General features: G+C 37.2%; 2 protein-coding genes across 7 annotated transcripts; one reads left to right on the plus strand and one right to left on the minus strand.

Moving 5' to 3' along the window:
* The first annotated feature begins 1,141 nt into the window (after positions 1-1,141).
* On the plus strand, positions 1,142-3,360 carry LOC136234823 (uncharacterized). Its single transcript, XM_066024309.1, has 2 exons — positions 1,142-2,092; positions 2,953-3,360. The coding sequence occupies exons 1-2, from the start codon at positions 1,622-1,624 to the stop codon at positions 3,109-3,111; spliced, it is 630 nt and encodes a 209-aa protein (XP_065880381.1). The 5' UTR covers positions 1,142-1,621; the 3' UTR covers positions 3,112-3,360.
* Positions 3,361-14,196: 10,836 nt separating this feature from the next.
* LOC136200642 (CST complex subunit CTC1) lies at positions 14,197-25,099 on the minus strand. Of its 6 annotated transcripts, none has more exons than XM_065991065.1 (16): positions 23,846-25,096; positions 23,619-23,737; positions 23,292-23,366; positions 23,112-23,190; positions 22,896-22,958; positions 22,726-22,803; positions 22,407-22,604; positions 22,147-22,251; positions 21,749-22,027; positions 21,097-21,591; positions 20,328-20,966; positions 20,102-20,193; positions 16,324-16,528; positions 16,064-16,178; positions 15,051-15,385; positions 14,197-14,793 (listed from the first exon to the last, which is right to left on the minus strand). In XM_065991065.1, exons 1-16 carry the CDS (start codon positions 24,944-24,946, stop codon positions 14,620-14,622), a joined length of 4,152 nt encoding a protein of 1,383 aa, XP_065847137.1. In that variant the 5' UTR covers positions 24,947-25,096; the 3' UTR covers positions 14,197-14,619. The 6 variants fall into 6 exon arrangements, with proteins under 6 accessions (XP_065847137.1, XP_065847135.1, XP_065847134.1 ...); XM_065991063.1 differs by having other exon boundaries at positions 20,328-20,957; positions 22,896-23,000; XM_065991062.1 differs by having other exon boundaries at positions 22,896-23,000.
* Positions 25,100-25,425: the final 326 nt, after the last annotated feature.

Consider the following 25,425-nt stretch of genomic DNA (forward strand, 5'->3'; position numbering starts at 1 on the left):
AACTGATAGAACTATACTTTGTAATTGTCCTTAAACAAATTCGACCAGTTCAAAACATTTAGGTCATGGTTCCCTCAACCGCACCGAAATATATGTGTCATATCCATAGATCCACTAAAGCGGCTACTTTGAACATGATTGTTGGGCATCCGTGATATCGTCATGTATATTGCTCTTTCCACGCAACTTGACAATTCCTTCACTCACAATGCATACAATCAAGACTTCCAAGCATACAAGGAAATCCATAGTGTTCCTCGTGCACCTGATTTGCAGTTGAGTGCCTATGTTTTTTTAGGGTAATTAATTTATTAGTCTCTATATTTTGACAAAACACACTGGTTAGTCCCTGTATTTTCAAAAATACATAGTAAGGTCCCTAACCTTTTTCTTATTGTTTAGTCCTTCCATCTGTTTGTTAGATTTTTTACCGTTTATGAATTCGGAAATGGTTAAATTACCCTTCACTATTTACTTTCAAATTTCAGAAGAGGAAATCTAATTTAGAAGAAGAAACCATTTGTATGGAGAACAAGAAAAAGAACAGACCCAAGGCTTACGAATTTGAACGATTAAGAAGAAAATCAAGAAGAAGAACACTCAAACTTGATTTCAGATGCAGTAGAGTTTAAAGGAAGGGAAAATAAAGGAAAAGAAGAACGCAAATCCAAATTGACTAACAGAATCTTCATGAGAGTCTAACGACATGGACTAAACAGTTCATCGAGAAAACGGTTAGAGACTTTCCATGTATTTTTTAAAATACATGGACTAAACAGTGTGTTTTATCAAAATATAGGGACTAATAAATTAATTACTTTTTTTTTTATGCAAAAAGAGGACCAAGTTCCTCACCTATTTTCAAAATAAAAAACTTTTAGATTTATTCTGTTAATTTGATTATGGATGATCTCAAAATATATTAAAAATAAGTATTTCTTAGTTTAAATAATTCAAATTATTACTTGATTAATTATAGACAACTTTTTAAAATTGAATTTCTTTTGTATATTTTCCTTAATAAAATAAAAATAACTTAATGGACCTCCACTCCTGATCTCCTCTTTCCAACAACTGGGCCGCGTACTGATGGGCGAAAAGATTACTGGATTCGGGTTACAGCGGCCCCGAAAATTTTATTCCCAGACCCACTGGTACCGTTTTACGGCCCGCTTCCCTTCCCTCCGCGCACTTTCCGGCGTTTGTTGTGCTTTCTTCCTCTCCCAGAGTCTACTCCGACTAAACTTGATTTCCTACACAGGAGTGGAGTGTTCTTGCATTTCGTGAATCCCTCAACTTTGTAATGTTCTTCTTTATCGATTAGAGCTTCTGTGCCTCGATTTTAGTTTTAGGGTTTATGTGAAGTTTCTGGGATTTAGATATAACTTTCAATACTCCACGCTGCCTGCCTGACCTCACTTTCATGTTCTTCTGTTTATAATATTTTCAACATTATTTGCGTTCTATCTTCTCTGTAATTTCACCTCCTTAATTTCGTCTTTGCTCAGTGAATTGAAATTCTTGTTTACTTTTGGAAATTGCCATAATAGTTGCTGTGGATAAAGTTCATCCTATTCGATAAAGATATAAACCTGTGCTGCGTTTTGGTATAAAATTAGAGATGAAGATCGATTCCGCTCCTAAACAACCTTTGTTTTGCTTGAAATGGCCATGGGATGTGGAACAAGGTCCTCGAAATCCTAATCTTTGCACCTTTGAGGGTCCTTGGATATTCAAGTCTTTGCAAACTCTTGGATCCATTGCTTTCAATTCTCTTAATTCAATTTCTAAATCCTCAAATTATTGGATCAGTCCCTTCAATCCTAACAAATCAGGTCCCAGAAGCACCCAAGGTAACAGTTTGAAGTCCCAAATGAAGGTCCTGACTCCTGAATTGCAAGGAGAGGCAGAGCAAAGAGCATTCGCTTCGGCTCTAGCAAGTGGGAAGGACGCTACAATCCTTGAGTTCTATTCTCCTAAATGCAGGTTATGCAATTCTTTGCTTGATTTTGTTTTGGAGATGGAGAATAGGAATTCAAGTTGGCTCAACATTGTCATGGCAGATGCAGAGAATGAGAAATGGTTGCCTGAGGTTTTCAACTATCCTCTCCATTTTTTATTCATGCAATTTAGTATTTCTTCATTAATACAATCTACTTATTTATTTGTTTATTATTATTAGATTGTTTGATGAAGATAGTAGAATTTGCATTTAAGTCATGGTCCCTGCTATGAACTATGTTGCACCGAAACTCCTCTTTAATAGTTTCTGCATTTCAGTTTCATTTCCGTTCTCTAGCTATATTTTTCTACAAATAACTTTTCAGTATCCGTTTCCATGCAACATAGGCTATGAACGTAGAGATAGTAGATGTGCCTTTAAATCATTGTTCTTGCTATTTCTTGATTCCTGGGACATTAGCAATCAGATATGTGATAAATTACCTACTGCAGTCAAGGAAATAATATGATATGATAGACTTCTGGAATTATAGTTTTATTCAAACTATTTCTGTTATGAATTTCTTGGAGAATTATATTAAATATCTAGTCTTAGCAAAATGAATTCTGTAACATGGATGAATAAGTTCATGCAACATATAGTAAATAGGGACATATGGCAGGTATAATAGTCCACGTTTTAACCTCGCCTGGCGGAATCCTTAGTTAGAATTTTTTTGTTTGGATTCAGTATTTCCTTTTTGTCATACTTTTTCTATTCATTACAATAATCCACTTTTTAACCTCACGGAATCATTGGTGGGAGATTAATGATTAATGTTACACGTAGACCAGGAACGCGACAAATATGCAACTAATGATTGCAGTTATCTGAAAAATTGCCTTTCTTAATTAGAATAATATCCACATGCATAAGATTTCATTTCTGAATATGAAATAGGCTTGATTTGGTATTTTCAATGATTCTATGGTTAAATTGATTGGATGCAGCTCCTCCATTATGATATAAGATATGTTCCTTGCTTTGTACTGTTGGACAAAAATGGAAGAGCACTGGCAAAGACGGGTGTTCCAAGCAGTCGACTACATGTAGTTGCAGGTATATCGCATCTTCTCAAAGCGAAGCGCTCTCAGAGTAATTCTGGCTAGGCTAACGAGGAATCTGCTACGATCTCCAGATTGATAATCATTAGAAACTGTTATCAAAAGATTTTCTTTGTTTAGTTGTTATTTTATGATAGAGCTGATTGATTAATGACATTATATGAACTGGTAGAATGTGATAAAGATGATACCTTTTCTTATAGCAATGTAAAGATGCTAACTGAAATTGCAGCTGTGAATTCATTCTTGTAATGGCTGGAAATAAAATAAATGATTTCTATGAATTGTGCATTAGCACATGAGTATTGAATGGCAGTAAACTGCCCCAATTAAAAAGTTCTGAAATTTAATACATTTTTATTCAAAAAATGGTTTTTGACTTTAGGTGGTTGAAAAATAAAGTCTGCCTTCTTTTTCTAGCTGGTGATGACTTCATTTTTGTGGGTTAAACTAAACCGCATTTAACTCTGCTGTAAAATAGTATGGCACCTGAACTGAACTTAAAAGAACTAGTACCTTGTCATAACTTAAAGAAAGCTTCAACTTTTAAATTAAAGTTAGCATTTTCCACATGAAAAGACATTACATTGAATTAATGAAGATCCATACAACAATGGCCCCATACAACATTGAGCTAAGCAAACAAGAATGAAGTGCAAATCTCAAAGCAAAAAAAGGGTAACAACATTACAAAAAGAAGACATAATAAATGAAGAAAGATGAAGAATCATTGATGTTCATGAGGGTGGTGCTGGTCGTCGTTTTCTTCGTTCTTAATTTCCGGGTGGGATTGAGGTGGTGTAGATGGAAGAACAGAAGAGTTAGGAAGTGAAGAAGGCGGAGGAGGAGGAGGAGGAGGGGTGATTCTACCATCAATGCAAGAAGAACAATGAGTCTCTGCCCAGCCCTCAATATCATAATGACCATAACCTAAGATTCTCCTTCCAGAGCAAATTCTTCCAATCATAACAGCAATTACCCCCAAAACCATTATAACAACAAGCACAGCAATGACTGGGCCAACTGCGCCGTGGGACGAAGAGTGGGTGCTGAATGAATCCTGAGCTATTGTCACTGCCGGTGTCTGCTGGGTCACTGGCATTGACATTGCCAAGATTTAGCTGCAAAATGGAAGAACGAAGAATGAAGAAGTGAGATGTAAATTTAGAAATTTGAATGTGGAGAATAGAATAGATATGGAACTTCAAATTTGCAATTGTACTATACTATCCCCACTCTGACTTGATGCCTGTAAGTAAGTAAGTGAATGAAAGAGAGAGAGAGAGAAAGAAAGAAAGAGAGATTCTGTAGATAGCCAAAAAAGTACAAAACAACTTTTTAGAATTAGTAACTAATTTTGGCATTTATCATTTTGGTTAGGGCGGGAGGATAATATTTTCTCAATCTTCTTTTTAAATTCTAAAATATCCCAAATACAAACACATCAAAAAGCTGCAATTTTTATTTAATTTTTATATGGAGAGAGTGCATAGTTTGGTGTTTCTGTTGTTGGGCGTTAAGAAATCAAACAAAAAGTAAGAGGTTTCGATATCATGATCGTGTTATGTGATCGAGTCGTGTGAATCGGGTTGTCTAGAGAGGAAGGGGGCAAAGCAAAGGGGAGGAAAGGAAAAAAGTTTCCATATTTAAATAAGAGAAAAGGACAGAGAAAGAGAAGACAGTAAAAGGACGAAAAGAAAGGTAAAAGAGAAAAGAAAGGACTGAGGCTGGAATGGGAATCTAAAAGAAACGACTTGAAAAACTACAAAAACTTGCCTTTTCGAAAACGCCTAACACCTTTCTCAACAACTTCTATGGATTGGAAAACAACCTTAACCATTTTCACTTTCTATTTCAATAATTTCATGTTTTGAACCTGCTCTTATATTTCTACCCACACCATTTGTTCTCTTCCTTATTGGAAATTTGGATGTCATCACAACTCTATCAAGACAAGTCATCAATTATAGGGTATTGCTATATACCGCAAAAGTTATACTTTCCACCGCACTCTTTTGACATTTATACCATCCTCACAATTTCAAACCAATAACCAAAAACTCTCAAATCCTCTTTAGCTTTTGAAGCTTTTCATAAAACCCGACCTAAAACGACATACCGCCAAAGGAAGGAAGGGGAAAAGGCTTAATGAATCTTCCGATAAGTTTTTTTTGAAAAAAATGTCCGAAATCACGGGTTGTGCCTCCGAAATCAGAGGCGGAACCCGTTTTTTTTTTTTTGCCTAAACGGAACTCCGATGCCGTTGCCACCACGGGCGGAACGGACGAACTGTTCGTTCCGCCCGTGGTGGCAACAACGTCGGCCATACTTTCCACCGTAAGGTGGAACTGGGTGGCACGCTCGTTCCACCGTATGGTGGAACTGGGTGACGCATCCGTTTAGGCTTATTCCTTAAAAAAAAAAATTCAAAATTTAAAAAACGAATTTTTAATTTAAATTTATATCGTAAGATTACTTCGTGTTCGAAATCATGGTCTTCGGGAATACTCGGATCCATTTTCGTTAAATTCGGGTTTTTAGGCTTGGGAGAGAAAGAGAGAAAAAAAAAATTTGAGTTTTTAAAAAAAATAAAATGAGAATGGCGTAAATGTCAAAAGCGTGCGGTGGAGGAAAAAAAAGTTGCGGTATATAGCAGCTCACTTAATTATATTTTATATATTTATTTACTAGACGCCATCTTACATTTGTTATCCTCAACAATCACAAAATTCATATATTTTCAACCATCATCAACATTATATTATTGATAACAAAAGTGTACACGTTATCAGTATTTAATACTCAAACTTAACACGTCAATCAACCTACTAGTATAAAAAACATAAAAACAAGGGCACAACATTTCTAGACCAAAAGTAGAATTTCCTTTTTTTTTCTCCTATTAAACTTTTAGGGCTTGATTGGATAGATGGTTTAGAGGGGTTAGTAAGGGAATGGTTAGTAAGGGTTGATGGAAACCCTTGTTTGGGAGAAGGAAGGGTTAGTAAGGGTTTCTACAAACCCATGTTTGGAACACAAAAAAATTAGGAGGGTAAGAGTTTGGAGGGATTTTGAAGGGTTTCTTTTTAACAAATTGCATCCAATTTTGAACCCTCCAATTTGGTGGGTTTGGAAGGGTTATAAATTACCCTTCCTTCCCCTTCCTTCCCTTTCCTTACCGTTCCCTACCTTTCTCTACCATTCCTTTATTAACCCTTCACTACCCTTCATCCAATCAAGCCCTTAGGTTCTCACCTCCAGATTCTTTGTATATATAAATAAATAACTAGGTAACCGGCATATATAATAATTACTCCTTATTACATTTATTACAAAATTTATTCTATTAGACGATAACATAAATTAATCACATTAATTATTATATTTATTTCTAATAACTCCCTTAATTAAAATACTCATTTAATATACCAACATTATGAATTATAATGGGTGTTGTTAAACTTAGCACTTGTTTCACACATTTAGCCTAGGGGAAATGACGAAACTGCCCTTATTGTTTTTGGGAAGCAAAAAGTATTTTTTTTCTCTCTACGGAACGTGGGCGTGATGTTCACACGCCCACATGTGAATTTTTTTTTTCCAATTTTTAAATTTTAATTATAATTATTCTAAAGAATTCTAAATATTACAATTATTAACATTATAATTTGAATTATAATTACTAACATTATAATTAAATAATATACATGAAGTATTAAATATGTATTAAAATGTGTTAAAAACAATAAGTTCTAAAGAATTCTAAATATTAAAAAATTACAACAAGTCAATTCGTCCTGTTCCATTCCTCCATAATCTGCTCCGAATCAGTCCTAAATGGTGGAGCCTGCTCAGCGGGCACGAGTGCAATCGTCCGCTGAGCGACGTCTGCCAAACGGCTAACCCGCTGCCCAAAATTAAATGTTAGAAAAAAACATAGGTAAAACAATAATAAATAAATAAATAATAAAAAACTTACATATTCGCTGTTGGAGCGAGAATGGTGGACCGGCACATCCTGAGGGCACGAAGCAGACGGGGATGTGAATATCGTCTGTACCACTCCATGTACCCGACAACACAAGCACCAAGATCGGCTCCAACTGTCTGGCATCTCCTGCAATCAACGCCACGAGTAGATGGAAATCTCCACCAAGTATCATCAACTGTTACTCCGGAATGCGTGAGTTTATACGATATAGACTTCCATGGCCGAAATATAGTATCCGGTCTAATGTACTTCGTCGGGATAGTCTGAACATAACCGACCTGATGAAGTACTCGGTCGGGCATATATGGCTCAACAATATCTCTACACCGTATCCACTCGGCGTAGGACGCCCAAAACTGATCATCATCGGCGACTGGACCAAAAGGCAACCACATCACCTGCAAAAAATATATAATAACATGTTAATAAGAAATGACATTTGTTTAAGTAAATTGTTGCAAGTATTTTACCTCGGCTGCCGCCATCTGGTCAAATTATGCACAAAAGCTCACGAGTCGGGAGGCCTTCCTGTCTGGAGTCCCGACATCCCATCTACACGCCCGGAGAGCAGTGTCTGGAGTCTGGAGTGGTAGTCGATGGGGTTGGAATGCCGGAAAGTACTCATATATCCACGCCTGGAGGAGGGTTAAACATCCACATATACCCGGACACTCTCCTCTACTCACTATCACTAGCTGCCGATATAAGGTGGAAAGTGTAGAAGATCCCTAAGAACGTCCAACAGCCCCTGTGACGCCAGCGTGAACCTCCTGGAGATGGGATGACCTGATCCTATCGCCACTCTTGTCGACAAACAAGGTGGATCCTAACATAAGTCATATCCATTTGAACTAATTTAATCAGAACCTCTTTCCCAGCACTAGATAAGAATTGATGACCCTAATATCCAAACCGCTTCCGAAGCCTGTCAAATAAGAAGACAAATATATTGCATTTCGATCTGCCAATGAGTGATGGAAGCCCTAGATAACGTCTCGTATCAAGTGGGGAGAACACCTGTAGAAGCGAACATAAAGCAAACCTAATATCATGTTTCACATTTGCACTGAAGTATACACTCGACTTATTCAAATTAATACCTTGGCCTGACGCTAACTCGTACTCCGCAAGTATGTCCACCACCTTTTGTGCTTCTGGTAGAAAGGCTCCAAAGAATATGGAACTCCCATATGCAAAAGATAAATGTGTTACTGAAGAAGCACCAATACATACTTTACAACCTGCAATCAAGCCCTCCCTCTCAGCTTCAGTATTAATTTAGAGAGAACTTCAGCACATAATATAAAGAGATATGATGATAAAAGGTCTCTTTGCCTCAAACCCCTTAATGGGTTAATAAGACCAACTAGCTCTTTGTTAACCATTACTGAATACGACACCGTTGGCACACACAAATTTATCCATCGGACCCAGTGATCATAAAAAATCAATCTTTGCATGACCACTTCTAGAAATGTCTAATCAACTTTATCATACGTGTTATCACCATTTTATATAGGTTTTAAAGTATAGTTTTGTCTTTATTTTTGAGTCTTCATGTATATTTTCCCCTGATTATAAGTGACTTTGATCTTATTATGGTCTTAATTAGATTTTTGAGTTATTTCAGGTAGTTTCGGGCCTTAAACAAAGAGAATTGGCAATTTCAGCATAACTGCTCACCGAGCTACACCAGGTAGCTCACCAAGCTACTCGATGAGCTACTTTTTTGAGTCAATGTAGGAAATATAAAGTCATGACATGGTACTCGAAATTAAGTGGCAGCTCGACGAGCTAGAACACAATACAGAATTAGAATAACAGTGAAACTCTACCTAGAAATGCTCGGTTTATGCATCTTCCACGACTCTAATTCGACAAGAAGAAGGTTAGAATACCCACTAATGGATCAGGGGAAATTATAGGGTTTATAGAGGTCTTTGATCCCTATAAATAAAGAACTTTTCATTGTAATTGGAGATTATATTAGTCGTAACTTAGTTTTACTTTCCGTTTTCACATACTTTAGTTTTTAGTTTAGTTTTCATTCATTTTTACTTAGTTTAGTTTACTATTTTCGTTCTATTATTAGTTTGGTTAAGCAAGATTTTCCATTAGTTTGTTAATTCCCTTTTTGTTTTCAAGTTAAGTTTATCTAATTCAAAGTTCCTCTTCATCTACACTCTCTTTCATCCTAACTTTTAATTGATAATCCAAACTTGTTAAGCGTGAGTTCATCTTCAGTCCATCCCATCATGCCTTTCTGTCTTAGCTCAGATATGAGCTAAAACACTATAGGCTAGGATAGCGGTGAACCGTGCTTAACGAGTATGGATCGTTAAATAGGCATTTATGTCATATTGTAGGACTTAACTAGAGAATTAACTAAAGTGTTGCTTACCTCTATATAAGAAACCTAACCAAGTAATTAGGTAGAGAAGTTGAATTGCAAAACCTAACCAAATAAATTATTCAACTTAGCATATTAGTTAATCTTATACCTTTATCGAATAGTGCGTCTTCATGGTCTACGTTACGGCTTAGCCTTGGTTTTCATAATGTCTAATGCCTTCAAACATAATTAGAGATTTTGCCTAACCAAGCATCGACCTAATAGTGCTTGAAGTAGATTTAGTAGTTCTTGATTGGAGTTACTATTTTCTAATGGAAAACCACCGTCTCGAGTTAACCTTTAAACACACACAACATAAACTTATTGATCCATAAGAGTTAGTATGGACATCCTAAATCCTAGTCTTCCATTCATACACATAGACAAATCAATTGTTAGTTTGCCTTGCCTTTTAGTTAAATCATTAGTACAAAATACAATTCAAAATCACCTAATTGATACCTTAGATAATATATGATTTAAGTACGAGTAGGGAATTGAATAGTAGTCCTTGTGGGATTCATGCTATTTTTTAGGACTTTATTACTTGATACGATAGAGTCCACTTGCTCTTAATTCTAATTATACACTTTAGCACTATCAATATGCTTTACTAATGTCTAGTTTGATAGCCATTTCCCCATAATTACCTTGATTTTTACACTTCATATGATGAATGGACTCAAAAGCTATCTGGACATTATTAATATTGGATCGACCAGGTACAAAAGCCGACTGACTCTCATGCACCTATTTCAGTCTATTAGCCAGCACCTTCAGTATTATCTTATACAATACATTGCAGAGGGATATAGGTCTTAGGTTTTTGATCGATTTTGGGGATTCACACTTTGGTATTATGACTACAATAATATTATTTAGATCATCTGGAAACTCCCTTCTCTCTAACAAACCCACAAGCCTAAAAAAAGTCCCTCTTGATTCTATCCCAATAACGCTGGAAAAATCCTAGACTCATTCCATCCGGACCTGGTGATTTATCTGAATTCATAGAAAATGCAACTATCTTAAATTCATCAATACAGAAAGGAGCTACAAACATATTGTCCATATCATTCTCAACTATAGGTGATATCACACTTACAGTTTGAACTAGGTTAAACATAAATGGAGCGAAAAGGTTGGTGAAATACTCACAAATGTGCACTGCCAATGTTGTTGTTCCTTCAACCGCATCTCCCTACTCATCTATGATGTAGGAAATTTCATTCCTCTTACTGCGAACTTTTACATCGGTATGGATTTTTTTTGTATATAGGTCCCCGTCTCTAAGCCAAAATAGTTTAACCCTCTATTTTCTCAAAACTTCCTCATCTTCCAACAAAATATTTAGCCTCCTTTTTGTCTCGAAATATTAAGCTATCAAGCTCCTATTGGTTTTCTCATGTAAATCGACTAATTGCTTATTGAGAAGCTGAATTTGTTTTGTGAACTTTAATTGGAATCCATTTCCCCATTTCTTCATTGCCTCTACACAACTGGCCAAATGCGAAGTTAATGGCATATTTTCCCTTCTACCTCAAATTGAACAGACCATCTCGTCGAACCCATCCTCTCTCGTCCAAGCTAATTCAAAATGGAATGGTCTTTTACCCTTAGTTACATTTGTTATTGCTAATTGGAGGCTTATAGGTGTATGATCAAAATATGAGGATGCTTGATTCTGTAATTTGTACTCATGAAATAAGTGTAACCAATTCTCGCTAGCAAAAGCCCTATCCAGCTTCTATTGAATCCATAATTTCGAATTCAAATTCTCACCCACGTGAAAAGGCAACCCTCCATGTTAAGTTCAGATAAGTTACAGTCACTGATCGCTCAACCAAACTCTTGCATCAGATGCCCCGGATAATTGACTCCTCCATATTTCTCATCACTATTAAGTATAGAATTGAAATCACCCATAACCACCTAAGGCATGTTTTGTGAGGCCTCAATGGTTCTAAGTAAATTCCAAGAATTCGTATGTTTATTACGATCAGCATAACTATAAAAAGCTACAAATCTCCATGAACCCATATCCATGTCCTTAACTAACACATTAGTATGGTGATCAGAATGACCGAGAACGGGTGCATCAATCCCTTCCTTCCACATGAATGTTAAACCCCCACTTCTACCACGACTGTTGATTACCAAGCAACCCCTAGAACTAAATTTTCTTCTCAATCTATCAAAATTGTTGTCATCTACCAACGTCTTCATGAGGAAATAAGATCGGGTTTGTTAGTCCGGACTAACTCCCACAATGATCGAACTGCACGAGTATTCTCCAGCCTTTGGCAGTTCCAACTAATGCAACTCATTTCCAGGTCAACCACTGTTTGCTACCACCCATTGAAGCGTCTTCCATCCTCCTTCATTTTCATCATTAAACATAGTGGTATTAGCTTCCTTTGCCACTTTATTCATTTGACTTCCCCTCAGCGGTATACCATGCATGCATTCCTCCTCCCTCCCTATTGTATAGGACCTCATTTGGGATCTAACTGGTGAAGTAGTCCACGAAGTTCCCCCAATCCCATATGGCAATGTACCTCCTTCCCCTGGTTCTCTTAACCATCTCGACCCTCTTTGGTTGCCACCTCTCTGAATTGGTCTTTTAACCAATCACCTCATTCGCTCTAGAGCTCTGATGCCCCCAACATCAAATAGTCGTTCACAAAACCGATAAGAATGATCCAGTTTACCACACAAATAACAGAACATCCCTAATCTTTCGTACCTGAAATGGATGAAAGACCATTCCCCCTTCTACTTTCGGATTTTCTTGAACCGCTTCATAGGCTTCATTGTGTCGATCAAGACTCCGATCCTCATATACTGCCTAAAGATGGCTGAACCATTTTGGTGTCATATTCGCAAAACTTTCCAATAAAGTCCCCCAACTGTTTCCCCACCAATTCTGACATTGTACCAAGTGGTAGGTCATAAATCTGAACCCAGATTGCCATAAAATTCAGATCGACATGTTTAGGCTCCACCTCTAACTGCCATTGATTCATCTCAAGCATGTAATTGATGAATGCCCATGGACTACCAAAATTCTATCCTTATCGACTTTGTGAAAAAATTCAGAAAAAATCAAATTTGGGACAATCTCCTGAATCGTGATCCCTCTTCATGGCCTCCATAGATTTGCCATGCAGATATTTATCACAGAGAAGTTCAGTGCCTTATTTGTAACAAACCGACCGATCAGAATCAACGAGCTATCAACTTCCAATCTGTTCGTCAACGAGATCCCCAACTCCAAATCCTCATGCTTCTCCTCGCCGATGTTAATATTAGTCAGCCTTTCCTCTGTGGACCGGAACCCCAATGCCCACTCTCGAATAAAACAAGTAACTTACCCAGAAAAAGTTGGAACCTCAACCCAAGTTTTGGACAAAAACAAACTCTCTCACACCTTGGAACCCTAATGCCGACATAAAGATAAATCAAGGAAACTTACACAAACAAAAAAAAAATACGGAACCTTAGCCTAAGGTTAGGTCGAAGACAAATACACTCTCACTTTGAAGAGACGAATGCACTCTTACTTTGGAGAGACAATTATAGAATTGTCTTTATTATATTATAATTTATTAATATTTTTTAAACAAATTTAATTGAATGCATTTATAATTAGAATGAATTTAAATAAATTTAATTATTTCTTCAATTTCAAAATAATTATTACATTTGATCAAATTTTCCTATTTCATTTTATTTATGAGATTCAATTCTCAAGGTAATATTTTCCTATTTTACCATTATTAACAAATTTCACACTACTTATTTCATCCTTATCTTAATTAATGAGTTAATTAAGTGGATGATATTTTAATTCATTTTGTACGGGTTTAATGCAAATCAAGCATTTCGTTGTAAATCAATCATTTCGTTCGTACATGAATAACAATAGTTTGGAACTGTTTTTCTATTAAAAAAAATTAAAATGAATTTAATTAGAATGCATTTAATTAGAATGAGTTTAAATGTGTTTACAAAAAAACGAGTTTAAATGAATTTAATTACCATAAAGTCCTCTATGTATCTACTTATAGTAGGTTAATTTCACGTGATTAAGTTAGCACACAGACTTGAGATTCCTTACCTGCCTCTCTTAATAACGTAGTATTCGACTCCTACCTACAAACTCAAATTAGATAACACATGATCACTTAACAATAATTTGAAACAGAGAAAGACAAAATATTAAACATAGGATAAATGGTCACGTACCAATGGATTATAATTTATATGGCAATTACTTATCGGTTGGTGCAATCTCATCAGAAAAATAAAGGTGTCGTTGAAAATGAGTCTCTTTCCTTTATCATTTCACACCATCCCAATGCCAACTTTACTTTGATAGCAACATTTCACCCCCACCCCACCCCCCTACTCTCATACCCTACTTTCTGCCAACCCAATTATTATTATTCACTGGTACATTTTTTGTCATGTTTCCCTACTTCCTTTTGCAACCACAAATATGTATCTTAACCTGTAAACTGCTTCAACTCAGAAATTCAAACTCATCATGATAATGGTGTCGACGCGATGGGAATCGTGCCGGCAATAAAATGTATGCAGGAAATTAATACTATGGTCCAGGATTCATGGTTTTCATGGTTTTCAATAATCTATAATGAAGCCTAATTGGGAAGGATGACACTTTAAATAAAATCTAATTAAAGTAAGACAGGCTCTCTGCTGAAAAAGAGCCAAAGAAAATATATAATCTAAATGAATGTACATTCTATATGAACTGGTTGTAAAGTTGAATGGTAGACTCAGGTCATATCAAGCTACGCCTTAGTTCCAACAAAACAAATATCGAAAGTTGGTTAACCCTCAAAATCAGCTACGTTTAGTGCCAAAATAATAACTAATACATAATACACATCCCTGTGGTGTTATCTCGAGCATGCTGTATTGTGTATCTATGCAAGTTCCTAATGGAACATTGTGTTGATACTAATACTTACATTTGTTTTAAAGAGTGTAGAACCCCGTCTTCGCAAGATTTTAGGGGTCTGGAAGGTAGGCAGCACAACAGCAGTTGCCACCACTTCCAGCACACACATTGTGTTGGGAAAGATAGTTTCTTTTAAGCCCTTGAGATAAGAAACATTCATGCTAAAAAAATTAGTATGAAGAATCACTTGTCTAGCAGTTCTTGAATCGTGTTCCTGGCCTCTGTGAGGATATTAACGTATCGAACTTCTGTAGCCCATATATTCTGCATGGGACAAGCAGTTGTTTCCATTTGAATAAAGTGTTCTTTCTCCAACTTGTCAACAGCAATTGAATCCATTACACTAGCAACAACAGTCTGCAGATGAAAAAACAATTGTGATACAGTATCAGTTCCATATCACAATGATGCGCAGAGTATACAAAAGTTAAACTCATTTCATTTTCAAGTTCTTGAAAAGAGCTTCCACTATAAATAGCTGGTAGATGCAAATTCAATGGCATTAAAGACTTATGTTGTACTTCTGCATGAGTTGATGTCCAAACAATATTTTCAGTACTTTCAAAAGCCTGGAGTGGTAATTTTTCTCAAAGAATAATTCTGTATGAACTCACCCAAAGTGTGCCGACACAAGCATTCGAGATAATGAATTTCAGGAGATTCTCATCTGAGATGCTGAGGAAATCATCCGAGCTGACAGACACAGTAAGATCTTGACAAGGAGAATCTAGTATTAAACCAGTGTTTCTCAAAATAATTTTGTCATGTTTCCTCAGAATTCTTTCAAGATGAAACATTGTGCTTTTCCAGCAACCCTTTTCTATCCCAACACACTTCAATTTGCAGCCACTGCTTCCAAAAGCTCTTGCAGGAAGTTCATCATGCAGCCTTAGCAAAGTTGCTGCGCTTTCAGCATTTGCCCAGCAACAACACATGGATGATCCGTCATCTACACAGGCAATAAGGAGAAAAATAATAGAGACAGTACAACATCAGGAAGCCAAATAGTGTATGAATATACTAGGTAAATCCAGCAACTCAAAGATCAAGTTAAGCAGCACAATGACTTCTAATCAAGATAAAAAAAAAATTATACCATGAAGTACCAAACTCCACAAGAACCCAACAAACAGAATCATCATACAATCTTCAGAGTTAACTTTGACAATCGTCTCAACATTCAACATCTATATCAGCACTGATTTCTTTAACATTCATGACAATTAACATTCCTTCAAAGTTCTTTTTCTTCGTGAATAGTTAATCAAGCAGCAATCATCAAATAATCCTAGTTTAGTGGCAATAAAATCATCACTTTTTCAGGAACCAGTGTGCCATGTGATATGACATCATTCAGTAATGCATTAATGCATATCCAATGTAGACTATTTGGCATTGAATGAAAAAGAGAAATCTAACAACTGTGATAGGAAGCCATTTTATAACACTGCTAAATCGACCCGTCTCTATATATTTAGAGAGACGTGTAAAGAACGAGGAACATATTTACAGAACCAGTAGGGAATTTTGGGAAGCATGAAGTACAAATCTGGTACGGCAACAATCCTAATTCCTATCCCCCATGTTCTATCTGATATGCGCATGCTTCAAATGGAAGAAAACTTACCCAACACAAAACCCATCACTGGAATGTCCACAAAGTCTTGCTTGGACTTGGTTTCTGAATTTAGATTATTATATTTTCTATTCTTCTCCAGAACCAAGATGTGAACAGCAACAATCTATCATAACCAGAAAAAAGGTAAATTGCAGTCACAATCATGTTCAAGCTAATTAGATGTGCTTATACTATAGAGTAAACTAGCATGGAAAAGAAATATCCATATTCAACCAGCTTACAAGTTTGCAACTTGATCGATAACTTACCCTGCCAGTAACCTGCATAGGCTTGCAATCCTTGCATTGAAATTCAGAAATCATACCAGAAGAAACACCGTTCAATGAGGAAGCAGATGAAATATATAAGCTAGGCTGGATATCAGAAGATTTCTCAACAGTAGGTTCATCCACAATCCTTATGGAGTTTAAAACAATAAATGACACCGGCGTCAGCTTAAATTTATTTGTTCCTCTGGAAAACAGAAAAGGCCCATATCAGTGCATGCTACACCAGTGCAGAAGACCATAAAGGAATTAACTCAGGAGCAGTTTCTGTAGGCAGTAAAGATTGTTAGCTGGAATGCAAGTGCTGATATTTGTCAAGGAACCAATTGAACGAAATTTACTAGGTTGATGCGTGTAGAACACATGCCCATCGTACCATATTTTGAAATTAAATCAACAAATGGGGTTGCTAGGAATCGAACCCTTGATCACTTGGTGATAGAGGCTCTGATCCCATGTCATGGAACCAATTGAACTAAAAGCTTAAGCTGATAGTTAAAGGCCCAATTCATATTTATATCCGACAATATTCAATAAAGAAAACAGTCAGCAACATATACTGGGATAAATAGAAAGAGTACCCAGTAAATATCAGAATGCAAGAGTAGAACTCTACTGAGGGTGTACAGTCAACATTCTGACCCAAATACAACAACAACAACAACAAAGCCTTAGTCCCGAAATGATTCGGGGTCGGCTAACATGAACCATCATATAAAACCGTGAAAATCAAGTCGTGTCAGCGACACAGATTCGCTCCCTCCACTCCGTCCTATCCACTACCATATTTTCCTCAATTCCCAATAAACTCATATCACTCTCGATCACCCTCCTCCAAGTTTGCTTAGGTCTTCCCCTTCCCCTCACCACTACATCCCTTTGCCACTCTTCGGTTCTCCTAACCGGCGCATCAAGCGCTCTACGTCTCACATGGCCAAACCACCTTAGTCGGTTTTCTCTCATTTTATTCTCAATAGATGTGACCCCTACTTTTGTCCTAATTATTTCATTACGCACCCGGTCCTTTCTCGTGTGACCACACATCCATCTCAACATACGCATCTCCGCCACCGACATCTTATGGATGTGGCAGTGTTTCACTGCCCAACACTCCGTACCATATAACAATGCTGGTCTAATTGCCGTCCGGTAGAATTTTCCCTTCAATCTATTAGGCATGCCGGGATCACAAAGGAAACCCGTAGCACTCTTCCACTTCGACCAACCAGCTTTAATCCTATGAGCAACATCTCCATCTACTTCTCCATCCGTTTGGATAATAGATCCTAAATACCGGAAGCAATCCGAGGCCTGAACAACTCTCCCATCTAGGGTGATTGTCCCTACCTCCCTACTCCTACGGCCGCTAAACTTACACTCCAAATATTCTGTCTTACTTCGACTCAACTTAAAGCCTCTAGATTCTAGAGTTTGCCTCCATAGTTCCAACTTCATCTCCACTCCTTTCGTCTCATCAACCAACACAATATCATCTGCAAACAGCATGCACCATGGTATACCATCTTGAAGTGAACTTGTTAGTTCATCCATAACGATGGCAAAAAGAAATGGGCTTAGTGCGGAACCTTGATGCACTCCAATCGTAATAGGAAACTCTTCAGTCTTCCCAACACTAGTACGTACACTCGTGCATACTCCCTCATACATGTCCTTTATGATGTCAATATATTTCCGCGAAATGCCTTTCCTTGTCAAGGCCCACCAAAGTACTTCCCTTGGTACCTTATCATATGCTTTCTCCAAGTCAATGAAAACCATATGCAAGTCTTTCTTCTTATTTCGATAGTGCTCCATTAATTGTCTCATTAGATGGATGGCTTCCATAGTTGATCTTCCCGGCATAAAGCCAAACTGGTTTTCCGAGATCTTCACCGTCCTCCTTAGCCTTTGTTCAATCACTCGCTCCCAAAGTTTCATAGTGTGACTCATTAATTTGATTCCCCGATAGTTGGCACAATCTTGGACATCGCCTTTGTTCTTATACAAAGGGATTAAGGTACTTTTCCTCCATTCTGATGGCATCTTATTGTTTCTCCAAATTTTGTTGAAGAACGTCGTCAACCATTCGATTCCTCTTTCTCCCAAACATCTCCAAATCTCAATAGGGATGCCATCAGGTCCTACTGCTTTCTTCAACTTCATCTTACTTAATGTCATTTTGACTTCACCCTTTTGAATTCTCCGCAGGCATTCATGATTTATCATATCGTGATGGATACTTATATCTCCAACATCTTGTTGGCGATCTCCATTAAATAAGTCATCAAAATAGGACCTCCATCGTTCCTTGATATCCTTATCTCCAACTAGGACTTTCTGGTCCACATCCTTCACACATTTAACTTTTCCGAGATCTCGCGTCTTCCTATCTCTCATCCGAGCAATTCTATATATGTCTCTTTCCCCTTCTTTCGTATCCAATCTTGTATACAGATCCCGATTCACCTTTGCTCTAGCATCTCGTATGACCTTCTTTACTTCCCTTTTAGCCTCTTTGTATTTTTCGTAGTTCTCGTCACTCCTACATTTCCCCAATAGTTTATAGGATTCTCTCTTACTCTTTACTGCTTGTCGTACTTCTTCTGTCCACCAAGATGTGTCCTTACCCGGTGGCATGCTACCTTTAGATTCCCCTACAACTTCCTTCGCTACTTCCCTTATACTATGCTCCATCTTATTCCATATCGAATCTATATCTGAATCCATATTGCAAGTCCAAATATCTTTTTTGGTCATCTCATCCACAAATTTTTGTTGATTCTCCCCTTGCAATTTCCACCACTTAATCTTAGTCTCTACTTGAGGTGTTTGTTTTCTTATACATTTCCTACTTCGAAAATCTAGCACCACTACTCTATGTTGGGTTGTCGTACTCTCACCAGGGATCACCTTACAATCAATATAACTCTTTCTCCAAGCACTCCTTACTAAGAAGAAGTCAATTTGGCTCGCATTACCGCCACTCCGATAAGTCACTAAGTGGGATGTTCTCTTCATAAACCATGTGTTCATGATACTCAAGTCATAGGCTGATGCGAATTCCAAAATATCATTTCCTGCTTCATTCTTATCTCCAAAGCCATACCCTCCATGAACACTCTCAAACCCAAATAAATAAAAAATAATCATATATTTGTAAACCATAAGAATACAGCAGGGCCACCCATAAAAAATGGATTTTGCTCTTATCTGTAATTTTTACTGTTCCAGTGGGAGGTTTGGCCTATTTGATGTTCTCGGATCCAGCACCTCCAAAATATAATTCCCAAGCTTCAACCAATGAGATGTAGACTGTGGAAAGGACAATACCATACTGTTGCCATCCATTAGCATCTGATGTTAGTTCAAATTGTATATGCTCCATAAGCATTTAACTTGAGCCCATTACCGCAAACTTAAATGCAGTAGAACTGATGATATCAGCAACATTCAAATTCTATAATCATACAGCACCACATTTCTATACAAATTCAGAAAGCAACATTTTCTTCATATGAAAAATATAGCAATGCATGTTCCCATCCTGTATCGAGATTGCAAATTAACTCAACAAATGACAGTGACAGATGATTACAACCATATATTAAGAAATCATAATAAGGTAGCATGCTTGGATATTTAACATAAGAAAACAAGGTAGCATTAGCAATATCATCAACATGATACATCCTAATTATGTAAAAATGGTAGAACTCTAACATTAAAGCTGAAATATATCTTTGATGGACTATATGAATACCTCAATTCAAGAACTCGATGAAACGTTGCGTTCACATTGGCCCCAAATCCAACAAGATATGCATGGTTACTTAGAGAACCAAAAACGCTCGCCTAATAAATCAAAAAAATAGCTACAATATGAATAATTTATTCAAATTACAAAAGTAGATGGAAATAAAAAAAATAGGCAACTCCTTATTTACGCCCATGTATGCACACATACAGATAAACTGATAAGGAATTACCATTTGATTATTTATCAGAACATGGATACAAGAACAACTCTTGTTCTCCTGAAAGAATCTCATCTGAGGAACGTCACCAAATTTTTCACAGCTTAAATGACCATTGGAAATATGTCCATCAAAACTGTGAATTGCAACCACACTTCCTTGAACAGACGTTAAATTTCCCTCAGGAAAAAGGTTAGAAAAATCAAGTGATCCTGAAGAGAAACCAGACATAGATGTTGCCAGACAAACTTCATGGAAATCGTTATAACTCTGTTCTGGTGTCATAGGTGCCTCCAAAAGAGTTTCTTTGATTTCATTAAGCTTTAGTTCCAAATAAACCATAGCATTGGCAGAGAGATGAAGACACACATCTGAACTAGATTTTGGAGAACTTCCCATGGACCTCAGGTGAACTTCAACTTTATCTTTTATCGGATTCTCTCTACAGCTGAGAAAAGAGTCATCCTGAGAAGAATCATGTGTTGATCCATTATATGTGGCTTCCTCTTCAGAAGAGAAGGAAAGGTTCCACATATGCATTCCAGATGAGATAAAAACTTTAGCACCAGTAGCAATATTATAATCCTTAATGCTACAAAATGATTCTCCCTGACTGTGCATTATGATGTAATAACTGCCAATCTGCAACAACTGGAATTATTCATTTGTCAAGTAAATACTTTGCCTCCATCGTCAGTAAAACAAGAAAATAGCTGTAATTCATCATTGCCATAAAATTGTAACCAAACATACACCCACACACACATATAAGCCTACAAACCTGATACTTGAAAAGGTTTTCAGAGTTGAATTCTAACAACACCTTCTGAGCACTTGATTTATCATAATTACCAATGTTTAGCTTGTAATTAGTGAGACAAAGTTTTCCTGACCCAAGCAAGCTGTGACCATTAGCAGTTCTAATAGTGGCCAAACATGGAATTTCAAGAGAGCTCAAGTTCTCACATTTGCCCTCAGCATATCCCTCACAAGAACTGGAGCAGGCAACAGCTTCACTGCAACTGTAGTTGCAACCATTCATCAAATCTGAAACAAGTGTCGGACATGACACCTTATCAACTTTACGCTTCTTACTGGGCAGATGTTCCTCGTAAATTCTGCTGGGGTATTCTGTTGATTGTTCATTGAACTGGTTCCCTGAATCCCTATGTCGAAGCATATTTCCATCTTTCCCAGCAAGAAAAAGATCCCAGGGCAAGATAATGGCCTCGGCGAACACAGTAGACCTGTCCGATATTACTGGTACACCTTGAAACTATAGAAAAGATAAAGTATCAATATGGATGATTAGCAATCTGCCGAAGGGGAAAGAAAGAATAATTCCAACCTTTAGAAGAATTTTTTAGGATTGAAGGGCTTAACAGAAATAAAATTACTTAGAGCACCTTCTATGAACATTTAACAGAAATTACCTTCTGTAGCATAGGGAATTTGTGCGATATGCAAATTAGATGAAATTTATTATCTTGAAGTTCCATAAAGTCATAAGTCCTGGAAACACAAGGGTAAAAGGGCAGATTTCCGGAGTTTGCATGGCTTAGTTGAAAACACATATATATCGTCAAATTTGCCTGTCCTGCCCATGGGAGACAATGAAATATATTCCTACATGACAGTGTTTCATAGCCAGGCAATCCTTGATGACCCACAATCTCAGGTGTTCCTTCCACAATTAGACTATAATTAAGAACCTGAAAGAAAACAGCTCCAAACACGTAAAAATAATAGTTTTGAGATGAATAAAAAATTTATGCACTCAAACTGCTTAGGACAAGATAACAGATGTCCCAGAATCACTATTGGACATAACCTCATAGATGCTATTGGATTTCCAAGTAGATGGAAGATCAGGTACGATGACATCAATGCTACCTGTTGCATCAACTAACTGCAACCTTCCTGAAGATGAAGAAGTCTGTGTAAACAATACAACATACAGTTAATCAATTCGTAACCAGAGAGCAAGTACTGAAATGAATCAATTAAAATAATTCATTTGAACAAAGTAGCAGAAATGCTTGCATGGAGAATCTTAAATTTCAAATACCACAAGAAAGGTAATCCACCTGCCTTTAGACTTCCAAGCAGAGAAAAACCTATATCATCACTCCGAAAAATTCTCTTCAATGACTGACTATGAGATCTTCCTTCACATGATGGAAGACTGGATTGAGTTTTGTGACATTTTGTATAACAATGGTTGTGCTGCAACATTTCTCTCCTCCACCTAGCCTCCAAAAAATGGAGAATGGTAGAGATAGGTGCCACCTAAGAGTCAGCAAAGTACTAATCACTTTATCATTCTAAATTGAAGATTGCGCCCTTTGCTGGGATGAAGAAAACCATTGTTAATATATCATATATAAAGAACAATGATTGCAGAACTCACCAATTTAAGGTAACTACAGAGTGGTTCCCCACCACAGCTACATGAATCGTGCTTGCAAAATTCTGTAAGTATTGCATGCTGAAAAAAGACTCAGTTTAAGAATATGGCAAGAAAATACAAAAAATTCACTTGTATCAATTCTGCTAACAGTGAAAATTTTACCAATTTACCCGAGCTTGAATAACTGATAAGTGTAAATGTGATCTAGTAAACACTTGAGCCAGTCCTTCTCTCTGGTTACAACTTGCAAACATCCACATCAAGTTAGCAGACAACTATAAAGGCAAAATTGTCAAGAAAAAACATGAAAATTTCAGAGCAAAGAAGGACCTGTTTCCAGGATGCCAGTTCTTACACATTAGCAAAAAATAAAACAAGAAAATTACATGTTTTGATCCCAATATCTCTTTCTCAGACAAAGAAGAGGCAAACTTCTTCCGGAAACATGAAATAACAAGTAATGCCCTGAAATCCAACCATCATCATAAATAAACCATTGAGAACATTATTCAATCAAAGCAACTATTCAATTTACAAGAAGCTGAAGCATGTTTAAAATTCCATACCATAGTCTTGCAGAAAAAGTCAAAGACTCAATAAACTTCCCCAACTGACTTGGCGATCTTGATACTACATGAAGCCTGCAGGCATACATTGGTTATATGTTCCCACAAAATTGAATAGATTCCTTACATTTTAGTATTTTAATACAACATAAAGGGACATATTCATCAGAAAGACTATTGCAGTTAGGGATTAGCAGGCCACAAAGATTAATACCACTCTGAGCTACTTCATTAACCTCTCAAGTTCTGTGGTGAATACCAGATGGCCATGATACTTTTGGTAAGAAAGCAAAGAACATATGATAGTAGAAATATCAACAGCCATACCCAGTTTCCAATGGAGAAAACGACTCTACAGTAATGCATGTCTGGAAGCAAGACCCAAGTATTAGCATCTGTGTCCAAGTGAATTTTGGATTTACAAAATGTACATTCCTCAAAGAAACCTAAAACAAGCCCACGTTTGGCATTTCCAAAATACACGATCAGACTTCAGAGCATATTGTTTAAGGAAAAAAATCAAAGAGCAAAAGCAAGAAGATTAATTTACTTACAACAGCGCCCACCCTAAGACTGTGTGGAGCTGCAAGTAGGTGATCCGTTAGTAAGAGCCATACTCGTTTGTCCAGCTCAAAAACCATTCCTTGCATGTAAACGCCGCTGATAGTACCAGTATAAGCACCCAATTCCCCTTTACCCGCCATAACATTTCTACAAGATAGTGACAATTTCTTCGCTAACCTCGGCAAATGTAAAACAGAACTTCCCGTGGTTACAAACATCAAATGAGACTGCTCTTTTCCTATAAAAATCAACTTCCTTTTCAGCCCCAACAGTGTGATAACGTTCCCTACAATCTTGGAAATCACAGGATGCCAGCTCGAAAAAGAACCATGGAAATATATAAACAACGGCTTTGTAAATGAATGAGGCATCCGTCCTGGACCTAAATTATGCAAAACTGCAATGGAATCCTTAGAATTACATAATTTACACTCACAAGCCATAATTCGTACAATAAACCCCCGGAGATTGCAAGATTTGGTCGCACCGAATGAACAAGGAACAAGTGAAACAGGGCTTATTGAATCGATCGGACCGTGAACGCGGTAACGTGCTTTTTCTTTATCTTTGTTATCGAGAGGAGAAGAAGAACACGAAGCTAGAGGAATAGAATCCATACTTGAACATCGAGTGAATGAACTAGTACTCGAAACTGAAAACTTCCATTTGATAATCTCCAAAACTCCTCCGGCAGAATGTTTTAGAGGAATAAAATTCCAAGCAAGGACCTGAATCTTCTTGCCAATAACATTGACAGAGAAACCGAGAATATCGCAGCAAATGGTGGATGAACCATCGGAGAACTGAAAACAATTTCCATTTGGGCATTTTAGGGTTTCAGGTGGGAGAGTTAAGGTTCCGGTGAGAATCGCCGGATGGCTCAAAGGAAGGAGGACGTTATGGTTAGGGCTTGAGTCGGTAGAGGTAGGAGCAGATGAAGAATTTTTATGGGGCCTTGATTCTGAATTGGAAGATGAAGAAAGGACAGAAAAGCTGGGAGCGGCGGAGTTGATAGACGATGTAGCCGTGTGAGGTCGTCCAAGGCGAAGTAGCTCAGAGATTGTGAGTAACTTAATGGCGTCATCTTCCATGTGGCTATGATTTTCAATGAGGAAGATGTCTCTGGTTTTTAGTTCAGATTAGCGCTGTAGAATCAAGAATTGAAGATGAAGAGGGACAGGAACAGGCGGGAACTCAATTGGGGCTTTTAAATGTTCTTTGTTGCGCGCCAGGTTCTTCTGCAGTTAAAATGTCGGCCCAAACTTTTTGTTGGCTTGCTGGTCAGACTCCACATATTTGACTGCCTACTTCACTGGTATGGCCCAATTTGCTATACTTTAACAAAATGTAACCTTTTTCATTATCAATCAAATTATATTTAACTAAGCCACCAAATACACAGTCCAGGGTGTTCGAATTCTGAAGATAAAATCACAACTGTGATTAAAATATTTAGTGGAGTGTTTTACCGGCTCAAATCTGGACTAGTTTGGACTGCCAAACTAGGATACTGGATGGTTTAGACCCAAAAAATATATATATTTAACTAATTTAACGAAGCATTCAATCA

The sequence above is a fragment of the Euphorbia lathyris genome, chromosome 7 (genome assembly GCF_963576675.1).
Source record: "Euphorbia lathyris chromosome 7, ddEupLath1.1, whole genome shotgun sequence".
NCBI classification, from domain to species: domain Eukaryota; kingdom Viridiplantae; phylum Streptophyta; class Magnoliopsida; order Malpighiales; family Euphorbiaceae; genus Euphorbia; species Euphorbia lathyris.

What these genes read in the sequence shown, in the direction of transcription:
- LOC136234823 (XM_066024309.1), top strand. Translation starts at nt 1,622, where the DNA reads ATGAAGATCGATTCCGCTCCTAAACAACCTTTGTTTTGCTTGAAATGG. An exon ending in ATGAGAAATGGTTGCCTGAG is followed by an intron (nt 2,093 to 2,952) that starts GTTTTCAACTAT and finishes GATTGGATGCAG; the next exon opens with CTCCTCCATTATGATATAAG.
- LOC136200642 (XM_065991062.1), bottom strand. Translation starts at nt 24,946, where the DNA reads ATGGAAGATGACGCCATTAAGTTACTCACAATCTCTGAGCTACTTCGC. An exon ending in ACTTTTTCTGCAAGACTATG is followed by an intron (nt 23,191 to 23,291) that starts GTATGGAATTTT and finishes GTTGGATTTCAG; the next exon opens with GGCATTACTTGTTATTTCAT. An exon ending in AGTGATGGGTTTTGTGTTGG is followed by an intron (nt 15,386 to 16,063) that starts GTAAGTTTTCTT and finishes TTGCCTGTGTAG; the next exon opens with ATGACGGATCATCCATGTGT.